The sequence below is a fragment of the Ictidomys tridecemlineatus genome, chromosome 6 (genome assembly GCF_052094955.1).
Source record: "Ictidomys tridecemlineatus isolate mIctTri1 chromosome 6, mIctTri1.hap1, whole genome shotgun sequence".
NCBI classification, from domain to species: domain Eukaryota; kingdom Metazoa; phylum Chordata; class Mammalia; order Rodentia; family Sciuridae; genus Ictidomys; species Ictidomys tridecemlineatus.
The window spans coordinates 135,066,601-135,085,629 of record NC_135482.1 but is presented as its reverse complement, the minus strand read 5'-3'; the positions used below and the strand labels follow the sequence as shown (position 1 = coordinate 135,085,629).

General features: G+C 40.8%; 1 protein-coding gene across 3 annotated transcripts in view; it reads right to left on the bottom strand.

Annotated features, from left to right (window-relative positions):
• Positions 1-11,223, bottom strand: part of Tbc1d4 (TBC1 domain family member 4) — a 185,284-nt gene extending 174,061 nt beyond the window's left edge. Inside the window, exon 1 of one of the 3 annotated variants that reach the window (XM_040281403.2) lies at positions 10,097-11,223. In XM_040281403.2, the coding sequence (XP_040137337.2) occupies positions 10,097-10,594 (498 nt within the window). In that variant the 5' untranslated portion in view covers positions 10,595-11,223. The remainder of the gene's footprint in view (positions 1-10,096) is intronic. The other 2 variants (XM_040281406.2, XM_021726092.3) reach the window with 2 other exon arrangements.
• Between the last annotated feature and the right edge of the window lie 7,806 nt (positions 11,224-19,029).

Sequence of the window (19,029 nt, the reverse complement as noted above, 5' to 3'; positions counted from 1 at the left end):
GAAAAGCCCAAACTGAAGTAAAATGAATTTGCAAAACCACCTTGGCTGAACATCTTCCAGTCTCCAAAAGCTCCATTCACATAGGCCATGGAGACACCCATATTCATGCAATATTAGTAAACTTCCTGTGTTTTGATTAGGTAGAAAAGACAAAAAAAAAAAGCCCTTTTCATACTGGTCTACAAAATATTTTCAGAAATTACATAAATTACTTATTAAAAATGTCTGCTTTATATCCCATTTAATATTATAAGCAGTATGTCTCTAAAAGCATTCCCTAGGAAAAAAAATAATATTGAGCAAACACAGTACAACCAATACTTGTAAAAGATAATGATAACTAAAGGCAGAAAATATGGGAACATGTATGTACTGCTTGCCAGTAGACTTCTTTCTGCCTGTGGACTTAAATTCCTTAAAGATAAGGTCCAATTCTTTCTTACCTTAATGTCAACTGGTTAGAATAAATCCCTGCCTTAGAATTAGGTCCTGGGAATACAACCAGGAACAGACAAGAGCTCTCCTCATAAGACACTTACATTCCAGAGGTGGTAAGAGTACCCCAAAAAATTAGTTATGAAAAATTTTAGGGAAGAAATGGGCTACCTACTTCATTCAGATAGTTACTGGAAGCCACTCTGAGGAAGTGACAATTGAAACTTAAAATGAAAGCTCAAATGGTGGTGGGGCTAAGGAAAAAATAGGAAAATACACATGCAAAAGCTTTCAAGTGATCTAAGAGTAGAGCTTGTTAGGACAGGAGAGAAGACTTATATGGCTGAAAGGGGCAGCATGTTGGAGAGTGTTAGTCAATGATGAGACTGGGGAGGAAAATAGGCACTCCTTCCTCTGGGATCACACAATACATGATTTCATATTATTCTAAGTGCAAAAGGAGCCTGATTTGATTTGTGTTTTATAAGGACCACTCCTGCTGCTCTGTGGAAGAAGGAATTGATGGGATGGTAGGAATACAGCAAGGACAACAGTTAAAAGGTGGTGTAACGGTGCTAGCAAGAGATAACAGTGTTTAGATCCAGGGATGGCAGCAGCCATGCTACTGTGGACATGTTAAAACAAGTGTTTGAGGCAGAAGCAGTATGACTTTCCTCAGGGACTGAAATTAAGAAGTGTAAAGTAGGACTCAACTCTAATTCCTAGATGACCAGCATCAGCAACTACAGATGCAGGTGAAAATTTAGAAAAAAGCTGGAGCTCAGAGGAGAAGGCTAAGCTATAGTGATAAATTTAGGAATCATAAATAAAAATTTACAAAGTAGGTTTTAGAATACACATGGAGGGTGAACTATCACATCTGTTATGGTTTGGATGTCAGGTATTCCCCAAAAACTCACATGTGAGACAAAGCAAAAAGGTTCAGAGGAGAAATGATTGGCTTATAGTGAACTGATCCCTGCTGGGATTAACTGATTGCTAACTAGAGGCAGGTGGGTGTGGCTGGAGGAAGTGGTTCACTGGGGCCTATGGGCTTTGGTGTACATATTTTGTATATTGAGAGTAAAATCTCTCTCTGCTTCCTGATCACCATGTGAGAGCTACTTCCCTCTGCCGCACTCTTCCACCATGATGTTCTGCCTCACTGCAGGAATAGAGCCGGCCTTCTATGGACTAAGACCTCTGAAACTGTGATCCTTCAAATAAACTCTTCCTCCTCTACAATTGTTCTGATTAGGTCCTTTGGTCACAGAAACTAAAAAGCTGACTAAAACAACAGCTGTCACTTACTGGCTCAGGTCTTTAGAAAGGTTATTTGAGCCTTATTATTCTCATCTATAAAATGGGAATAAAAATCCTTATTTTTTCCACAAGACTAAGAGCAGGGCTTAGTAAACTTTTTCTGTAAAGGGCTAGATAAAGATTTTAGACTTGGGGAATCTTTGTACAAATGCTCAACACTGCCTTTATAGCTTGAAACTATAGACAGTATACAAGCAAATAAGCTGTGCTCAAACAAACTGTACTTAGAAATATTAAGGCCACAGTTTGCCAATCTGTGGTCTAGGGCAGTACTCACCAAAACAAGCAGCATCAATATCACTTGTTAGACATGCACATCCTGGATCCACTGAATCAGAGACTATGGGGGTGAGCACCCAGTACTCAGTGTTTTAATGAATCCTTCCAAGCTAATGTTATGAATTTCCAGTCCAGAAAATAGACACACATAAAGAAATTGGTTATTATTTTATGCATCTACGATTGCTATAATTCACCTGGCTCCTAGAAGTTTAGGGTACGAAAGATAAAATTGAATGCTGAATAACTGTGATGTATCAAGCAAAAGAGAGAAAACAATTTTTACTGAACTATAAATTGGGCTTAGGTGAGAATACTTGAGAAAACAAAGATTGTTTTTATATATTCTTTATTCCAAAGAACTACTTCACTTTCTCATATATTTAGATTTAATTTTGTCATGTTCAGACTCCACTTATTAAAATGGACAATACAATTTCAAATATATTTCTCCAACCCAGCTTCCAATAGGAAGCTTGCCAATTAACTTTCAGACCTCTGATGGCATAAAGCTATTCATTGATAATTTATTGCTATAACTAATAATATACTTTATTACAAACAAATTTAACATCATTTCAACAGAATGATTTGCCCATTAGAAAGGTTAGGATCTATGCTGAAGGTTAAAAAATAAAAGGCGGACCACAAACACCACCATCCTTTTCAGAATGTTTTAACACTGTGGTTAGAAAGTATACAGATATCTGCCCACTGGACCCACTTCAAATTAGGAAAAAGAATTATTAATGGATACAGAGGAGTCATGCCCACCATACTACTCTGTTCATGTCAGCAGGACTCTGCAAAATTCCATGGGAGTTAAAATAAAATCTGTACACAGATGGAACAGTCTTGGAGGGAGGTAACAGGAACGGGTAAGGACCAGACACCAGATACTCCATGACTAGAACAACATCCAATCAGGCAGGCAGTGGACAATAGTTAAAGAGTTAAGCTGAAGGCACTGGGTGGTCTTCAAATAGAGCTGCAGCATCAGGAATGTTGAACACAGGCTAATGAGGTATCCCAACTGGTATCCTAAAGAACAAGCAACTGACAACCTAGGAACAAAAACTATCTGGAAAACCAAGCAGGAAAGCTATCAGTTTAATTTAGGTAAACTCAGAAACTCTCTCTGCCCAGCCAATGGGAATTCAATGAGTGAAACCAAGGCAAGGAGTGAACTGAAGAAGCTGGGAGCCATCTAGGGCCTGGAAACAATTCACTTATTGATTTGTAAAAGGTCTAAACCATAATGTATTTGTCCAGATAACACATTCCATTCTTGAAAATGTATATGAAGATCCAATTTGAAATATAAAAGATTATTAGATGCCAGGCACAGTGGTGAATGCCTGTAATCCCAGTGGCTCAGGAGGCTGAGGCAGGAGGATTTTGAGTTCAAAGCCAGCCACAGCAACTTAGTGAGGCCCTAGGCAACTTAGTGACAACCTATCGCTAAATAAAATATAAAAAGGGGGTGGAGACGTGCCACAGTGGTTAAGTGCCCCTGGGTTCAATTCCCAGTACCAAAAATAAAAATAAATAAAATTACTAGATGTGCTCAATCAGAAAGTTTGACCTAGAGTCTGACATTGATAATGAGTAGTTTATTATGACTCACAAGTCATACAAGATGGAGAGCAACAGGTTCCATGTTTTTAACATTGAGAATTTTAGAAATTCATGAGGTAATTCAAGAAGTGATGACTATTCAACTGGTTAAAATAAAAGAATCAGAGCAGCAAATTTAGGTTTCTATTTTTAGCCAGGAATATTCCATTATTTGGAGATCCTCTTTCAAACCCCAACATCTTGCAAGAAATGAAACTTGGAAGAGATCAGTAACTTCAAAAACAATAACTCTCATATCCTTTTAGTGGGGCTACACAAACTTATTTCATGATTTACTGGAAAAAAAAATTTTTAACTCATATTTTGTCCCTCTGTCACACAATCACAGATATCAAAACCATATTAAATAACCTCTGAAAATGTAAACACAGAATTTATGGGTTGTTTAGAACCTTTTTAAGGATAATGATGTAAGCTGTTTTCAAAAGACCTTTCTAGGTTCAAAAGATTTCCAGATTCAGGAGCTTCTACCAAAGCTTGCTACAGACTTTCCCACACCTCCAGTCCACATGCGCATAGTGCCAGACCCTGACTTCAATAGGATCTACCCAGGGTGGTGATAGTGAGCATCTCCACCATCTTTGGTGAGTTAAAGGCAGATGGACTCTACACAAATGGGAGATCATTGTGTCAAGTGTAAAACTTGGTGCTGGGAGCAAAAGACAATGGAACAAGTGCAAGAATCCCGAGTCCCCTGCAACAACCAAGTGCGCCTGCCCTAGTCAGTGACAGGGTTATAAGAGCTCCCTGTCCTCCCAGGCTCCCAGTGGTGGCCCTTCAGTGAGCCAGCTCAGGAACCCTGCACCAGGTGCTTTCTTCCTTGTTCTCAAGCATACGCCCCAATAAAACTTCCATGGGTTGGTTCTGCTGATCTTTATTCTGGTAATTTCTATCTGGAATTGAGCAAGAAAACCTTGGGTTGATTGGTAACAAATCCAATGAATTGTTAAATTTGCATTAATATTTGATGCAAACTACATTTCAAGTAAAATCTTTTTCTACTCAAATAATTCTGAATATAACATTAAGTAAAATCATAATTAATCTGTCCATAATTTTATAATGGGGTACAAGCAAATAACTGCATGTTGGCTTGGTTCAGATATGCCAATGTAGCCCAAATGAAATAAAACTTTAAAAACAATCATCTAGATATTTTTAACAAAACAAAGACCTTGAAATTAAAAACAGGAGTAAACAGAATTATTTGCAACAATTATTAGGTCTGACCATCATCTTACTCACGAAACTGTCAAATCTATTTATTTTTGCCAACTTTCTTACTAATCATCAAGCATGCAGATATTTTCCTGACTTGTATCTTTTGTCTGACACAAATAACACACAAGATAATCTAGAAAATTCACCAAAATCATTAGTTTCCTTACCAAATGATGAATTCACTCATTATACACTGAGAAAAAGGCATTTGAATAGAATATGTCTTGGTACTGTTTATCAGAGTGCCAATAAAGTTTTCATTTTTACAAAGACTATCATTATTTGACACTAGGATATATCCCTCCCCCCAAAATGAATGGTTTATTCCATCTACCAAACTTAAAACATTTCACTGGAAAACAACTTTTTCATTCAATATATGCATCGGTCTGATGGCAAATAATGTCTGTCTAGGGAAGATGCCACTATACCAAAAGATTCAATATTTCTTTCAAATCTTCTGTAGTAAGATATTTATTCCTACCTACATTTACCTTAAATTTTCTAGTCTCAGAATGACTGTAAAAATTACCAAGAGAACAGAAATGGTCATATGACCAACCAAAGGAACACAATAATTTAGGGCAATAGTTCTGGCCTGGTCCCCAGGTCAGTAGTAATCTGAGCATCACCAAAAACATATTCAGAAATTGAAGGTTACACTGTCTGTTTTAACAACCCCTCCAGCTGATCTACATACCCATTCAAGATTGAGAACTTCTGGTTTAGGGTAATCAAGCTGATACAGCCTTGATCTTCAGAATGTGGCTCCCATCATAAGGTGCCTGCTCCCTTGCAGCTGAGAGGCCCTCCACACAAGTTTTTAACCTCTGCCCCACTCCAGACTGCAGTCAAGATTCTACCATGGAGTCAAGGCAGATTAAGACCTCAGACCGGGGAGAAAAAAGACCAAAAAATGATAATAGTAAACAACAAAAGAAACAGATCTACCAGTTGAAAGGCAGAAAGAGGGAAAGAGATAAAAACTGAATTTCTCTAGTTTTCTGATAAGTATATTCCCAAATCCACTGAAAGCACTAACTATAAAGAATTAAGAGTTGGCCTCTTTGAAACATATTGACAAAATGATGTTGAAATCTGGTTACACAAATAAAGCCTAGACAATAAATATTTTAAGAGGAACAATAAAACTGCAGATTCAGAGAACTAAGAACTGGAAGGAACTGAAATTAAATTCATTATTTTAATTGTAGGCATATAATTTGTAAAATCTCTTTAAAGTCATCCTTGCAAACTTCAAAAATTATATTCATAAAACACAACCAATAAAACTATAATTACCATGTTTTTGTCTTAAATATCCATTCATTCCATAATTATGAAATAAAATCACACTGTCAAAGTCTCATGCAAATGTTAATACTTTTAATCTCTAATCCTCATAAACAATAACTGCTTTTTTTGTAAAATATTCGTAACATAAACAACTCTTTTTAAATAGAGAAACTGAGGTAATGTTATGCAGTCTCTTTCAGAAAGCAGACAGAGGTAAGTAGTGGCAAAACGTTAGAGATCTATGCTAGATCTTAAGGAAAGAATCAGGTATTCTCGGTTCCCCAATGGGATCTAAGTCTACAACACAAACTATGCCAGTGAGGTTTTAAAGAATATACGTATTTAGTTCCTTTCCTAGTTCAAATATCCATGTTAGGTTGAAAAGTGCTAAGCCTGACATTTCTCCTCCATAAGACTACACAGGCTTAAGTAAGTGGGACCCATTCCTTTTGTCAGGTACTTGACCCCCATCTCCGCCTCTCTTTGCACCTGAAAGAAGAGACTGTGCTTTAGGCCCTTCTGGTTGAGTGCAGCTCTGGACTCACGTCTCTAAGTTGACTGCCCAACAAAGAGATATGAAGCCAGAGGGCATATCACCATGGCAACTCCCCAGACCCAAGCTACAGGCACAGCACTCTGAGGTCAGAAAAGAGATTTCAGTAGATAATCTGCACATTATCATTTTTAAAAAAATTTTTTTTAGTTGTAGATGGACACAATACCTTTATTTTATTTATTTACATGTGGTGTTGAGGAACGAACCCAGGACCTCACACATACTAGGCAAGTGCTCTACCAATGAGCCACAACCCCAGCCCAATATTATCATTTTCTATTAGAAATCACAATCCTCCAACTCAGTGTCCCAGCAGGAACACAAACTTTGCAATTTTCCTATGGTGAATATAGGTCCCATTTTGCCCTGAACAGTCAAGATTTATAATTTGTTCTGCTTGTATAATTATTAATGGTGCCCCCTTTCACAATAAAAAAATTGCCCCAGATAAAAAAAAATTTTTTTATTCTACCATGGAGTCAAGGCAGATTAAGACCTCAGACCGGGGAGAAAAAAGACCAAAAAATGATAATAGTAAACAACAAAAGAAACAGATCTACCATCCTACAGATGGGTCCACTGTACAAAGCGACAGGCATGAGAGACAGAGGCAGGCTCATTGCTCTAGGCTACTCTTCATACTTTGTTTAGTGAATGCAGAAAACAGCGGGACTCCCTTAACAATGATCTCAAGTCCAATAAATAATTCTGCATTTTCAAAGTAGAATTCAGGACAAAGCAAACAGCCAGTCTTCTTCCTTCTGATTGCAAGGGTACCCAGAACCATCCAGAAACTACTCCATATGCAGCATACTCCTGGATGATAAAAATATGTTGAACCCATCCCTTTGAAACATCTCCCTGCAGAATCACCAATTCTGGGAGTATTAAGACAAATTCTTGAAAAACAATGATCCCAACTCTCCCTCCTAAGAGAACTATATGGAGTAAACTCAGATGCCCAAAAGAAAATGTAGGAAACAAGACAGTGTTGATGACTGCACTCGTCCACTCAACAAATATACCAGAAGTCCAAAGTGGCAGCCCACCAATCTTTGAAGCCAACCTTCAAATATATATTGTTTGGCCCAGAGAGGATTCTTAAAAGTTTAAAACATTTGCCATTACTTTAAAATGTGAAGTCCAACAGAAAATTTCAGATTTCCACTTTATCTTGGGAAATTGGAAGTCCGGGCAACACTGAGCTTTGCATTCATATCTGTAACTTCCATCGGAGTTGGGTAGCACTCTGAGAAAGGATGCCCACAACCCAGTCGTTCATAGTCCACCTCAGCTCTCTTCTCTGGTATTTGAGTTTGTACCACTGATTAATGGCTGGAGATAATCCCTAAAGATATGATGTCTGACCCTTCAAATTAATGATCCTCTGCCAGGGATTCTCTTATTTCAGAGCAAATAAGAGTCCATATCTTTAGATCAAGGACTCATCTGGGAAATGACAATGAACATGAAAGTTGGGGCTTGTTTTTTTTTTTCTTTTATCAGAAAGCCATATGGCTTTCAACTGCTGCCTCTAGACTAAAAGAGAATAGGCCTAAACACAGTATTTATAAAGTAATAATACATTCTTCTTCTAACACTTAAATATATAATGAGGAAGACTAAAAGGATGTTTTTAATTGCCAACCACTGAGTCCAGCAGGGGCTCAACAGTCACTGTTGAGAAACCAAGGTACCATGACAACAATGAAATTAGCAATAATGTGTCATGTACCAGAATTGAGGAAAAAAAGCAAACAACAGCAAAAACAAAAGTCTTAACACAAAATACCAAGTCATGAAACATTTCTTTAAGTCCTGGAAAAACGCAATTTATTCCTCCTTACTGCCATAACCAAACATGTTAAATAAATAAAGATGGTGATAACTTTCAGAAACTTTTCAATTTTATTATACATGAGAGCTAAAAATAAATTTTGAACAAATGAGCATAAACTGAAATTCACTAATCATGGTTAGGATTTTGAGAGAATCTATACCAAGGCAATCTGCCATATATGTAACAGTGATCACAAATTAAAATTGCTGTGTTCACACTAAGAGTTCTGATTATTAATATGTTTTAAGTATTTTGCAAAGTGATAAAAGCAAATACAATAAACTTTTATTTTCTTCAATTCATCTATTGGCCTTTTGTGAAAGACTTGGTCAAACAAAATGTCTTTCAGTTACAGACCCTGGAATTATGAAATAAGACAAAAATTAAACCTTATTTATAGGGTGTTTTTCTCATCTTTCTATTATTAATTTCCCAGCTAGCAAAAGAACACCACATGGTCCAACCTGAGACTTTATTTATTTATATTTAGACACCTCTATTTTTCCAAAGAACTTAAAGTACTTTATCAACATTAAATAATCATTTTTAAAACAGCACTATGGGCTTTTCATATTGTTTTTTAAAAATAAACTCTTTACACATTTTTTAAAGCCTACTTTCAAAGGCACAATCACTGTGGTAAAGTTTTCCTGTCGCTGTTAGATAAGGACTGTACCTGTTTTGAAGGAAGTCAAAGTTAAGTTTAGTAATAGAACACTTAGATTTTGTAAACTACTGGGTGAAAATGGAAAAGAAAACCAGTTTTGTAAATGGCATTTGAAACCTCTTCTATTACACGGGTTTTTAAGTCACCCAAGTATGTATTAATTTTGTTTCCAAAGAGTGTGTCAAAAAAAAAAAAAAACCAAAGAGTGTGTCAACACGCAAATAAAGTCTTCTTCCCACACAACATCCAAACACAGACTCGAATTTTGCTGCCAAACTGACAAGGTCTAGTAACTTTTCCCTAAACTCGGCTTGGAAATCGCCTGCGGGACAGGATACCTGCAGGTGCTGCTGTGATCAGGATTCGACCGGTCAAACGGGTTAAGGTGCAGGGCTCCACGAGACTGAGAACAAGGGCCTCTAGGAACCCAACCCTCTCCTCCGTTCCCAATAACACACTCACACGTGCACGCACAAAAACACCAGGGGAGGACGGGCAAGCTCTTTGCAGTCACACCCCTGACACCGCAGAACTCCCAAGACGCGCTTCTCCCCGCGTCTTCCCCTAAAGCCCAGCTCTTCCTCTGTCCCGGGACTGCTCTCCGCCGCCTCCCTCTCCCTGAGTCTGTGAGCCCTCAGCTCCGGCCGCACGCCCAGCCACCAAACGCCTTCTCGCCCACTCTCGGGTCCCAGGAGACTAGCAAGCGGAGCACTCGAGCGCGCCACGTGGAGCGCGCGCGCCAGCAGCCCAACCACTGCTGGTCCTTAAAGTGGGGTCCCTGCCCTGGAGTCTTGCTCTAGCACCCTCAACAGCCAGGCCCACCCCCGCGCCCGGGACTTGCCTGGTTAGGGTCTGTGGCGCGGAAAACGTGACAGGCCATCTGTGACTCGGGGTCATCGGGTTGCGCCTTGGTCAGGTAGGCGAAGTAGGTGAGGTCGTGGCTGTTGTGGATGAAACGTGAGATATGCTGTGCCTTGTGCTCGAAGATGAACACTGCAGGGTTGGGCTGCGTGGCCGCGGGGCCAGCGCTCCCTGCGGCCCCGGCGCCGGGCGCGGGGATGCAACGCAGAAAGGGCGCGCTGAGCACCAGGAGTACCTCTCGGGCCGCCGGCGCCCCACAGCCTCCCGCTTCGGGCTTCTGGCTGCGCCGGCGGATCTCGGCCATGAGCCAGGGCAGCATGGGCAGCGTGGTTCTGTGGTCCAGGCACGACCCTCCCACGTACCACAGCCGAAACCGTTTGTCGCCGGGCTTCCCGGAACCGGGCTGCGCTGGTGAGCCCGGCTCTGGCTCCAAGGGGTGCGGGAACGGCTCATCCTGAATGCAGCTGGGCGGCTCCATAACTCGCGCCTCACGAGGGCAGCGGGGTGGCAGACCAGGCGCACCGCGCTCCCAGCGCTGGCTTTGAAGGCGGGGCCGAAACTGTGCCAACTACCACAACGGGCCCCCGCGCCCGTTTCGGCGCGACGAGACCCCGAAGTCGGTGTTTCAGCGGCCCTGCCCCATGCGGCACTTCTCCGGGCACGTCTCGGAGGCTCTAGCTGCTGGCACCCAGACGAGCGCCCAGCAATGGACGGGCAGGAGGGTGCGGGTTAAATGGACATCCTCCTTTCTCCAGCTCGCGCCTCCGGGCCGACTTCCCCCTTCCTCTGCCGCGGGTTTGCAGGGTAAAAGCACCTCGCCCAGGGCCCCAGCCACCGCCCGCTCCAGCGCTGCAGCCCGCTGCGGCCGCCGCGCTGGCCTCGGGCAGGCACCGGGAGGCTGGGCGGGGAATGGGACTGTGGGCGGGAGGGGGGTGACTTGGGGCGGAGCTGACTCCTACCAGGGTGACCGGCTGTCACCTGGAAGGTCGGGGCCGTCGGGCTGCGGCGCGCTCTGTGCTGGGGGAAAGCCTGCGAGAACTATTCGGATGGAAAATAACAAAAACAAAACGTAGCCTCGAGGGGGCCGCTCCTCCTCCCGCGCCGCTGCAGCCCGGCTCGCTGCTCCTCCTCCTCCTCCTCCTGCAACTGCTGTTCCCGTCCCTCCCTCGCTCCTTCCTTCCTTCCTTCCAGGCTGCTTCTTTAATCGGGCTGCTACCCCCTCCTCCCGTCCGGCGGGCAGAGAGCTTCGCCTGCGAAGGCTTATCTGTGAAGCCGCCTCTCCGCCTCTTCCTCCCGCCCGCGCCCCGCCAATTCGCCCCGGGGAGCAGGAGCCCCAGAGCCTTGCGCGGGCACGGCCCGGGAGAGTCGGCCAATCTCGGTCCCCTCCTGAGTATCTCTGCTGCCCCCTGGAGAAGGGACCACTCGCAATAGGGCACTGGAAAAAAAAAATTTAACAGTGTTGCTTGGTTTCAATTTCTTCTCAAGCCTGAACATTATTTTCTGCATCCTCTTTCCTAACAATCTCAAAAACTACTCGTGTTTTGAGTCACAATATTATAAAGTATTTTAATTCTAACTTTTACTTTAAGATTTAAGATAGTTTGACAACATGAATCTTTGGGAGGGAGAGCGGTATGTTATTTGTTTTTTGGTAAGGAAATCCAACTCAGTTGACTTCATGCTAGGCAATGCTCTACCACTGAGCTACATATGAGCCCGCTTTCTATTTCTTAATGTAGCTAACTTCTTAAAATATGGACAAACCACACTTTGTTATGTATACCTCCAGTTAAAATCTAGTGTGAATTTTTCACACCTTTGTATTTGGATATATGTATTTCAAAAAAAAAAACTCAGAAAACATTTCAGGGAAATCTGATCATTCTAATTTTAAAACAGAAAGGTAGAGAAGTATTCCTTTTCCTGTTTTAACACATCATACTCATTCTGTTTACTCTTACTGAGTGGTAAGAATTGCAAAAGAGGTAAACACAAAATAATTAGGAAAGACCCTGAACTTCCTGACTTTGTCCCAAATGCTTATAGGAAAAATGAAAACCTCAGTTTCTTATTACTTTTTACTTTAATGGTGTTCTTTCTTTTCCTAATACCCTGGAGCCAATTTTTTCCCCTCCTATTTAGCAATAAGATCAACTGCCATTATTCCTGTGCTGAATTTCTGGGGACACCCTGGTGGCCTCTTATTAATAAGTACCTTAGCTCCAAGATGGAGATATTATTGATCGATTGGGTCAAAGTTGTTTGGGTTAACCACACCAAAAACCTTTGTGTAAAATAGACGCATATCCTCAAGAAGCAATAATGAGTTCTGAAAACATAGACTAAGACCTTTTAGAACCATACAGAAAATCTCTCACAAGGATGGTTGCACATATGAGAATTGAGAAAGAAAAGAACAAAACATATGGAAAAATCACAGAAGTCTTGTAGGTTCCACTAAATCAACCAGCTTGGGAGCTAGGATTGATGAGAAACCTCTGGTAGCCCATTCCTATGGACATAATAAAGTGAAGTAACACCAAACAAATTTTCAATTATTGATGGAAAAAATGAGAGGATGGTCTTTTATTTTATGACATGCTTAAGTTAAATTGATTTTTGCTCTGGAATGCCTATCACCCTTTCTTTTGTAAGATTTCTATAATATTTATCTTACTATATTTCTGAGCCTGACACATGAAAAGATAGCTTTTTCTCCCCTCCTTGAAGTTAGCCTTGGTTATTTATATGATTTATTTTGACAGTGAAATGTGAACAGAAGTGACTTGGGTCACATCTGTAATAGAAGCATTTAATTGCCTGCACAGTAGTCCACAGTCAGCCCACTCTTGCTCTCCAGTGGTCATGGTGAAAACAACACCTCCATATGAAGGTGCCTCCTGATCAGAGCAACTCAGGGTGCTGATCTACCACACAGTGGGCATCTGTTCTGGAGAATCTCCTAGCCACACAGCAGACCCCTCAAGCATAGGAAATAAGCTCTCATTGAGTTAAGCCACTGAGATTGTTGGCTTGTTTGCTACCTTATTGTTAATCTGTGCTAGACAATCAAATAAAATTGTTATACTCCAGTACATGTTTTGTTTTGTTTTTTGTTTTGCTTTGCTATACTGGGAATTGAACCTAGAGGTGCTTTATCACTAAGCTACATCCTCAAGCCTTTTTGTTTGTTTGTTTGTTTGTTTATTTCAAGGCAGGATCTCACTAAATTGCTGAAGCTGGCCTCAAACTTGCAATTCTCTTGCCTCAGTCTCTGAAGTCACTGGGATTACAGATGTGAGCCACTATGCCCTGCTAAGTACATGTTTAATGTAAGTTATTTTCTAGTCATTCATACATTTGACTTAGTACATAAATGAACTCGATGGTAAACTATCACCATTGTTTCATTGGAAGAACTTACAGAATTATACACACAAAAAGTACTCAACTTGAATTCAGAGAAAGATGAGAAGACAAAATGCAACTAAAACGTCTGGGTAGGTATTACACAGAATATGATGTTTACTAAATGGTGAGGCTATAACTATGCCTCAGGCCCCCAGCCCTTTTACTTTCAACTTCCCCTACCCCAGCCCCCCAAAAGACCCAAAGAATATGCTCATAAAAAGAACTTTCAACAACCTGATGGAAGATCTTTCCTGAGTTGTCTGTAGGACTCTCCACCCGTGGTATGCAAACATGAACTTCATATATTTACTTTTAGAGTGTTCCCCTTATATTCCAATGGAAATTGATCAATTCTAATTTGTTGTAAGATACAGTCAGATCTTAGTTTTTAAAAAGTTTATACCTCATGAGAAATATAAGGGCCTGCGCTAATATGATAGTGGAAGATTGCAAAGTTGCGTTGTAATATCTTAGTTTGTTTCCTTGCTCCCAAGCACATGGTGTGCTCTTTTTCTAACACCCACCCCCTTGTGTCTGAATGCCTCTCTCTGGCTCTCCTCTCTCCCTCTTCCTCCCTTCCTCCCCCACCCCACCCTTTTTGTGACACTATTTTTCTTCCCTGCTTAAAAATCTCTAAGCATCTGAGCAACTTGGTGAAACCCTGTCTCAAACTAAAAAATAAAAAGGGCTGGGGATATGGGAGCTGGGGTTGTGGCTCAGTGGCAGAGTGCTTGCCTCCCATATGTGAGGCACTGGGTTCGATCCTCAGCACCACATGAAAGTAAATTTAAAAAAAAAAGATATTTTAAAATATATTTTTAAAACAGGGGAGGGCTGGGGATGTGGCTCAGTGGTTAAGCGCCCCTTGGTTCAATCCCCAGTACCCCCCCCCAAAAAAAAAAGAAAAAAAATCATCTCTAAGCAAAGATACTTTCCCTAAAGCACAGTGATCAAATGTTCACAGATATATTTGCCTCTTCCCTTCTCCTACTCATACATCCAGACAACCTCTCAGTTTTCAGCTTTTATGTTATGGGACTACACTGGCTTCTTCTTTCTGATTGCCTTCTGCCACCACACAAGGTGGATTCCTCCATCCTTCACTACTTGAACAACTATTCTTTCTTCAAGAGCCAACTCAAGGGTCTTCTCTTTTGTGAAGATATTTCTTATCTCCCCAGCCAGAATGAGTGGCTTCTTCTTCTTTGCTCTCTTTTCTATACATTCTGCTAGAATGGGAATGTATTGATGACAGGACGACTGGATTCCACCACAAAGGGAACATCTTAAAGAGAATGGGTTGTTTGATTTGTCCTGGCGTTTCCTCCAGCAGAAAGCCCAGTAGCTGATAATTACTAGGTACTTGGTGAGTATTGAATGTTTGAACAAATGCGTTGAAGTGAGTAAATAGCTCATTGAAATTTAAGAAACTTAGAGTAAGAGTTTTACTATCACAGAGTTTACCTACCAAATTATTTAATTAGCTAAATTTCTGGTTAACGTACTAAATACACCTACCAGCTAATTATAAAACACTAGAAAAATAACAGAAATAGTGATGGGATTCTGGCTGGGGATTATAAACACCACAAACTTTTTTTTTTTTTCCCTTTGGTGCTGGGGTTGGAACCCAGGGCCTTCTGCATGCTAGGCAAGTACTCTGTTACTGAGCTATATTCCCCCAGCCCCAAGAATAATATCTTCAGATGTCCTCAGGGGTTTTCTCCAGTGTTCCCTGTTCCCTGCGACCTTGCCCCAGCCCTGGCAGCTGTGGCATTCCATCTTCCTGCTTCAGGGAAAGGATGACACAGCAGAACACAGAGAACAAAAGAGTCCATTCTTAGCTTTCAGGCTGCCAAAGCTAAAGACCTGGCAAACGCAAAGGATTTAGAATTTATGTTATAAGTGTCTGTTTATCTTGCTATAGATACTAAAGTTTTCCCAAACTTGAAAGATGGAGAATAAGAAAGAAGGAGAAAAGGGGAGTTAAGGTGCTGTGGATCTCCAGAGAGGGAATCTTGGCTGTGTCTCCCTTGGCTGAGCCAGTGAAGGGGGCCATGGAACCCCAACCAGAGGCTTGAGTGTCTCTTCCTAGGGGAAGTTCAGAAAACTGTAAGACCTGACAGAGCAACTTTTTCAGCAAATTTTTCACAGCTAAGATGTGACAGAAAAAAAAAAATCAGGCAAGAGAAATTTCCAGATTTCCAGATGCCAGAAACTGAAAGAGTTAAAGCAAAACACAGTAGTAAGTGATAGCTGAAGCCAATGACTTATGAGGCTGTGGGATCTAGAATAGGTCTCATTGCTAAGGAACCATGTTTTAATGTCCATGTGAGATTAGAGATGGAGCTAATAAAAGTTGGGAGCTGAAACTGAGCTCCCTGATCAGAGACTGAAGTTCCTGACAAGCTGTCTCATCTACAAATCAGAATAGAAAACTGTCATTAGCCATCTTGGGGAAGCAGTGAAGAGTCTGGTGTAGTCTAAATTAGTATTATGTGGATTGTGGAAGAAATGGAAGCTAAGGAAATAACAAAAATAGCCTTGATAGAGCTGGGGCCTCCTAGCTCAGTGGTAGAGCGCCTGCCTTGTCCATGTGAGGCACTGGGTTCGATCCTCAGTGCCACGTAAAAATAAATAAATAAAGATATTGTGTCCATCTACAACAACAACAACAAAAACCAGCCTTGACAAGTGAAAATGGAAGCCCTTTCTGGGCACTTCCACAAACCACCCTCCAGAGGATGCAGTCTTTCTTCATATCCCAGCTCTGTTCTCTCTGTGTTGGTCCCATTTGGGGCTAATAAGGTTGTTTTATGGTTTGGATAGGAGGCGTCCCCCAAAAGCTCCAGTGTTGACATAGGAATATTCAGAAATGCAATGATTGGATTGCAAGAAATGTAACCTAATCAATCCATCCTATTTTGATTAGACCTACTGAGTGGTAACTGTAGGCAGGTGAACTTGACTGGAGCAAGTGGGTCACTGGGATGTGCCCTGGAAGGATTCATGTTCTGTCTCACCTTGGTCCCAAAGCAATGGAATCTACCATCTATGGACTGAGACCTCTGAAACCATGAGTCCCCAGATAAACTTTACCAGCTCTACATTATTTTCATCAGGTATTTTACAGCAGTGAAAAGTTGACTGAAACAGTTGGCTAGACCACAAAGGCAGATCTGAGTTCAAATGTTGGCAGGGATTTATGTTATGTGTCTATTTATCTATCTATCTATTTACTACAACTGCTTCCCATTACTTTTCCTTTGACCACTGACTCAGCAAAGAAATCTTGTAAGGTCAAGGTTATAGGCCCCCAGAAGTAGGTCATAAATTGGATGCTCTTAGTATCTGTAGAGAGCAATCAGGCAGGTCAGAGATTCCCAGAATCTCAAAGGACTACCCTATTACCTTAGAGGAAATCTTTTCTTCTCCACGGTTAAGAATGAGCACAGATTAATAGTTTCCTTCTTTTTTTTCACACCTGTATGTATATAGGAAACAGCAGTCCCTCAGTGAAGATTATAAGATGAAACATATCATTTTGGGGGGCTTTTTGCAGCAATGGGGATTGACCCTATAACCCCACATGTTAGGCCATTCTTCTAACACTGAGCTACATATACCCCCAGCCCAATAAAATACACTTCTTACATTAAGTTCAATTCATCTGAAATAATTAAATTATGCAAGTTCAATAACTCAAGTTCAATTCATCTTAAAAAATTCATTATTCAATTTACCTATGTAGTTGCTTATTTCAGTCTGCTCCATCTACTTGATTTTTAAAGAATCGTATTTTGATATAAGTTCATGTAACTTCTACTCACTTTTTTCTTCTTCAAGTACTAGGAAATGAACTCAAGGCCTTGCACAAGTACTCTACCACTGAGCTATATTTCCAGCCCTTATTATTTTGATTTTGAGACAGGGTCTCCCTAAATTACTGAAGCTAGCATCTCTAGCTATATTCCCCCAGCCCCAATTCTCCTGCCTCAGCAATAGAAAGTTGACTTAAAGCTCCTGGGTAGTTGAGATTACAGGTGTGCACCACTGCACAAGTCTTCTCTTACATTTTTTAGTAGTTCTTTTCCTTATTAGAGTGCTTCCTTCAAGAGTATTTTCAGGGATATTTCTTGTTTGATGAAGATTTTTGAGACCTGGTATACCTAAGCATATCTTCATTTCTATTCAATACTTGATTTTAATTTAGGTGAATATAAAAATTATTTTTGAAGTAACAGGAGATAAGGAAGTTTAACAACTTAGTATAGTCTATTACTACCAAAATAATAAAACATGTGACTATCTCCTCTCACCAAAACAATAAATAAGAGCTGGAGGTGGTGGTACACACCTATAATTCCAGCAACTAGCAACTCAGGAGGCTGTGGCAGAAGGATCACAAATGTGAGTCCAGGATTTCATGCTTCTACCTTTGTTATGGGCCAGGCTATATAGTCAATGACCAAACAGACTCCATTTGACCCTGAGACTCCACATCATGTAAGAAATGCTTCTCCCATGGGAAAGCCCCACCTCTGTACCCTTTAATAGTGACTTAGCATAACATACTTGGCAGTCTAGAAAACATAGGGATACCTTGTCTCTTTATAAATAAAGAAATAAGCCATGCATGATGTCGCACGCCTGTATTCCCAGCAGCTCAGGAGGCTGAGGCAGGAGGATAGCAAGTGCAAAGCCAGCCTCAGCAACTTAGTGAGGCCCTTAACAACTTAGACTCTGTCTCAAAATAATAAGAAGAAGAAGAAGAAGAGGAGGAGGAGGAAGAAGGGGATGTGTCTCAGTGGTTAAGTGTCCCTGGGTTCAATTCCTGGTATAAATAAATAAAAAATAAATAAGCCTGGGCATGTAGCTCAGTGGTAGAGCATCCCTGGGTTCAAATCAATCCCAAGTACAGCATGGAGAGGGGACAGTTTAAAAAAGAAAAATGCTGAGAGTAGATTTTAAATACTATTACCACAAAAATGACAACCATGTGATGTAATGCATATGTTAATTAGCTTTAGTTAACCATTCTGATGTATATATATTTCAGAACATACCATACACAACAAATATAATTTTAAAATATAATTTTAGCTGTCAATTTTGTTAAAAAAAGATAAAGACTATGCTTGCTACATAAAAAAGGAAGGAAGTAGGGAGAGAGGGAAGGAGAGAAAAGAAAGAAAGTAATACAAATAGAGTACAGACATTAGGAGAATAGAGAATGGGAACATAAGAGAAAAACAGCAAATAATCTTTTTATATCTGCTGATCATACAAATTTGCTCTTGAAGGATTTCATGCTTCTATCTTTGTTATGGGCCAGGCTATAGGAGGCAATGACCAAACAGACTCCATTTGACCCTGAGACTCCATATCCTAAGAAATGCTTCTCCCATGGGAAAGCCCCACCTCTGTACCCTTTAATAATGACCTAGCATAACATACTTGGCAACACAAATGGCTGAGGGCCATTACCAAGTAGGAATGACG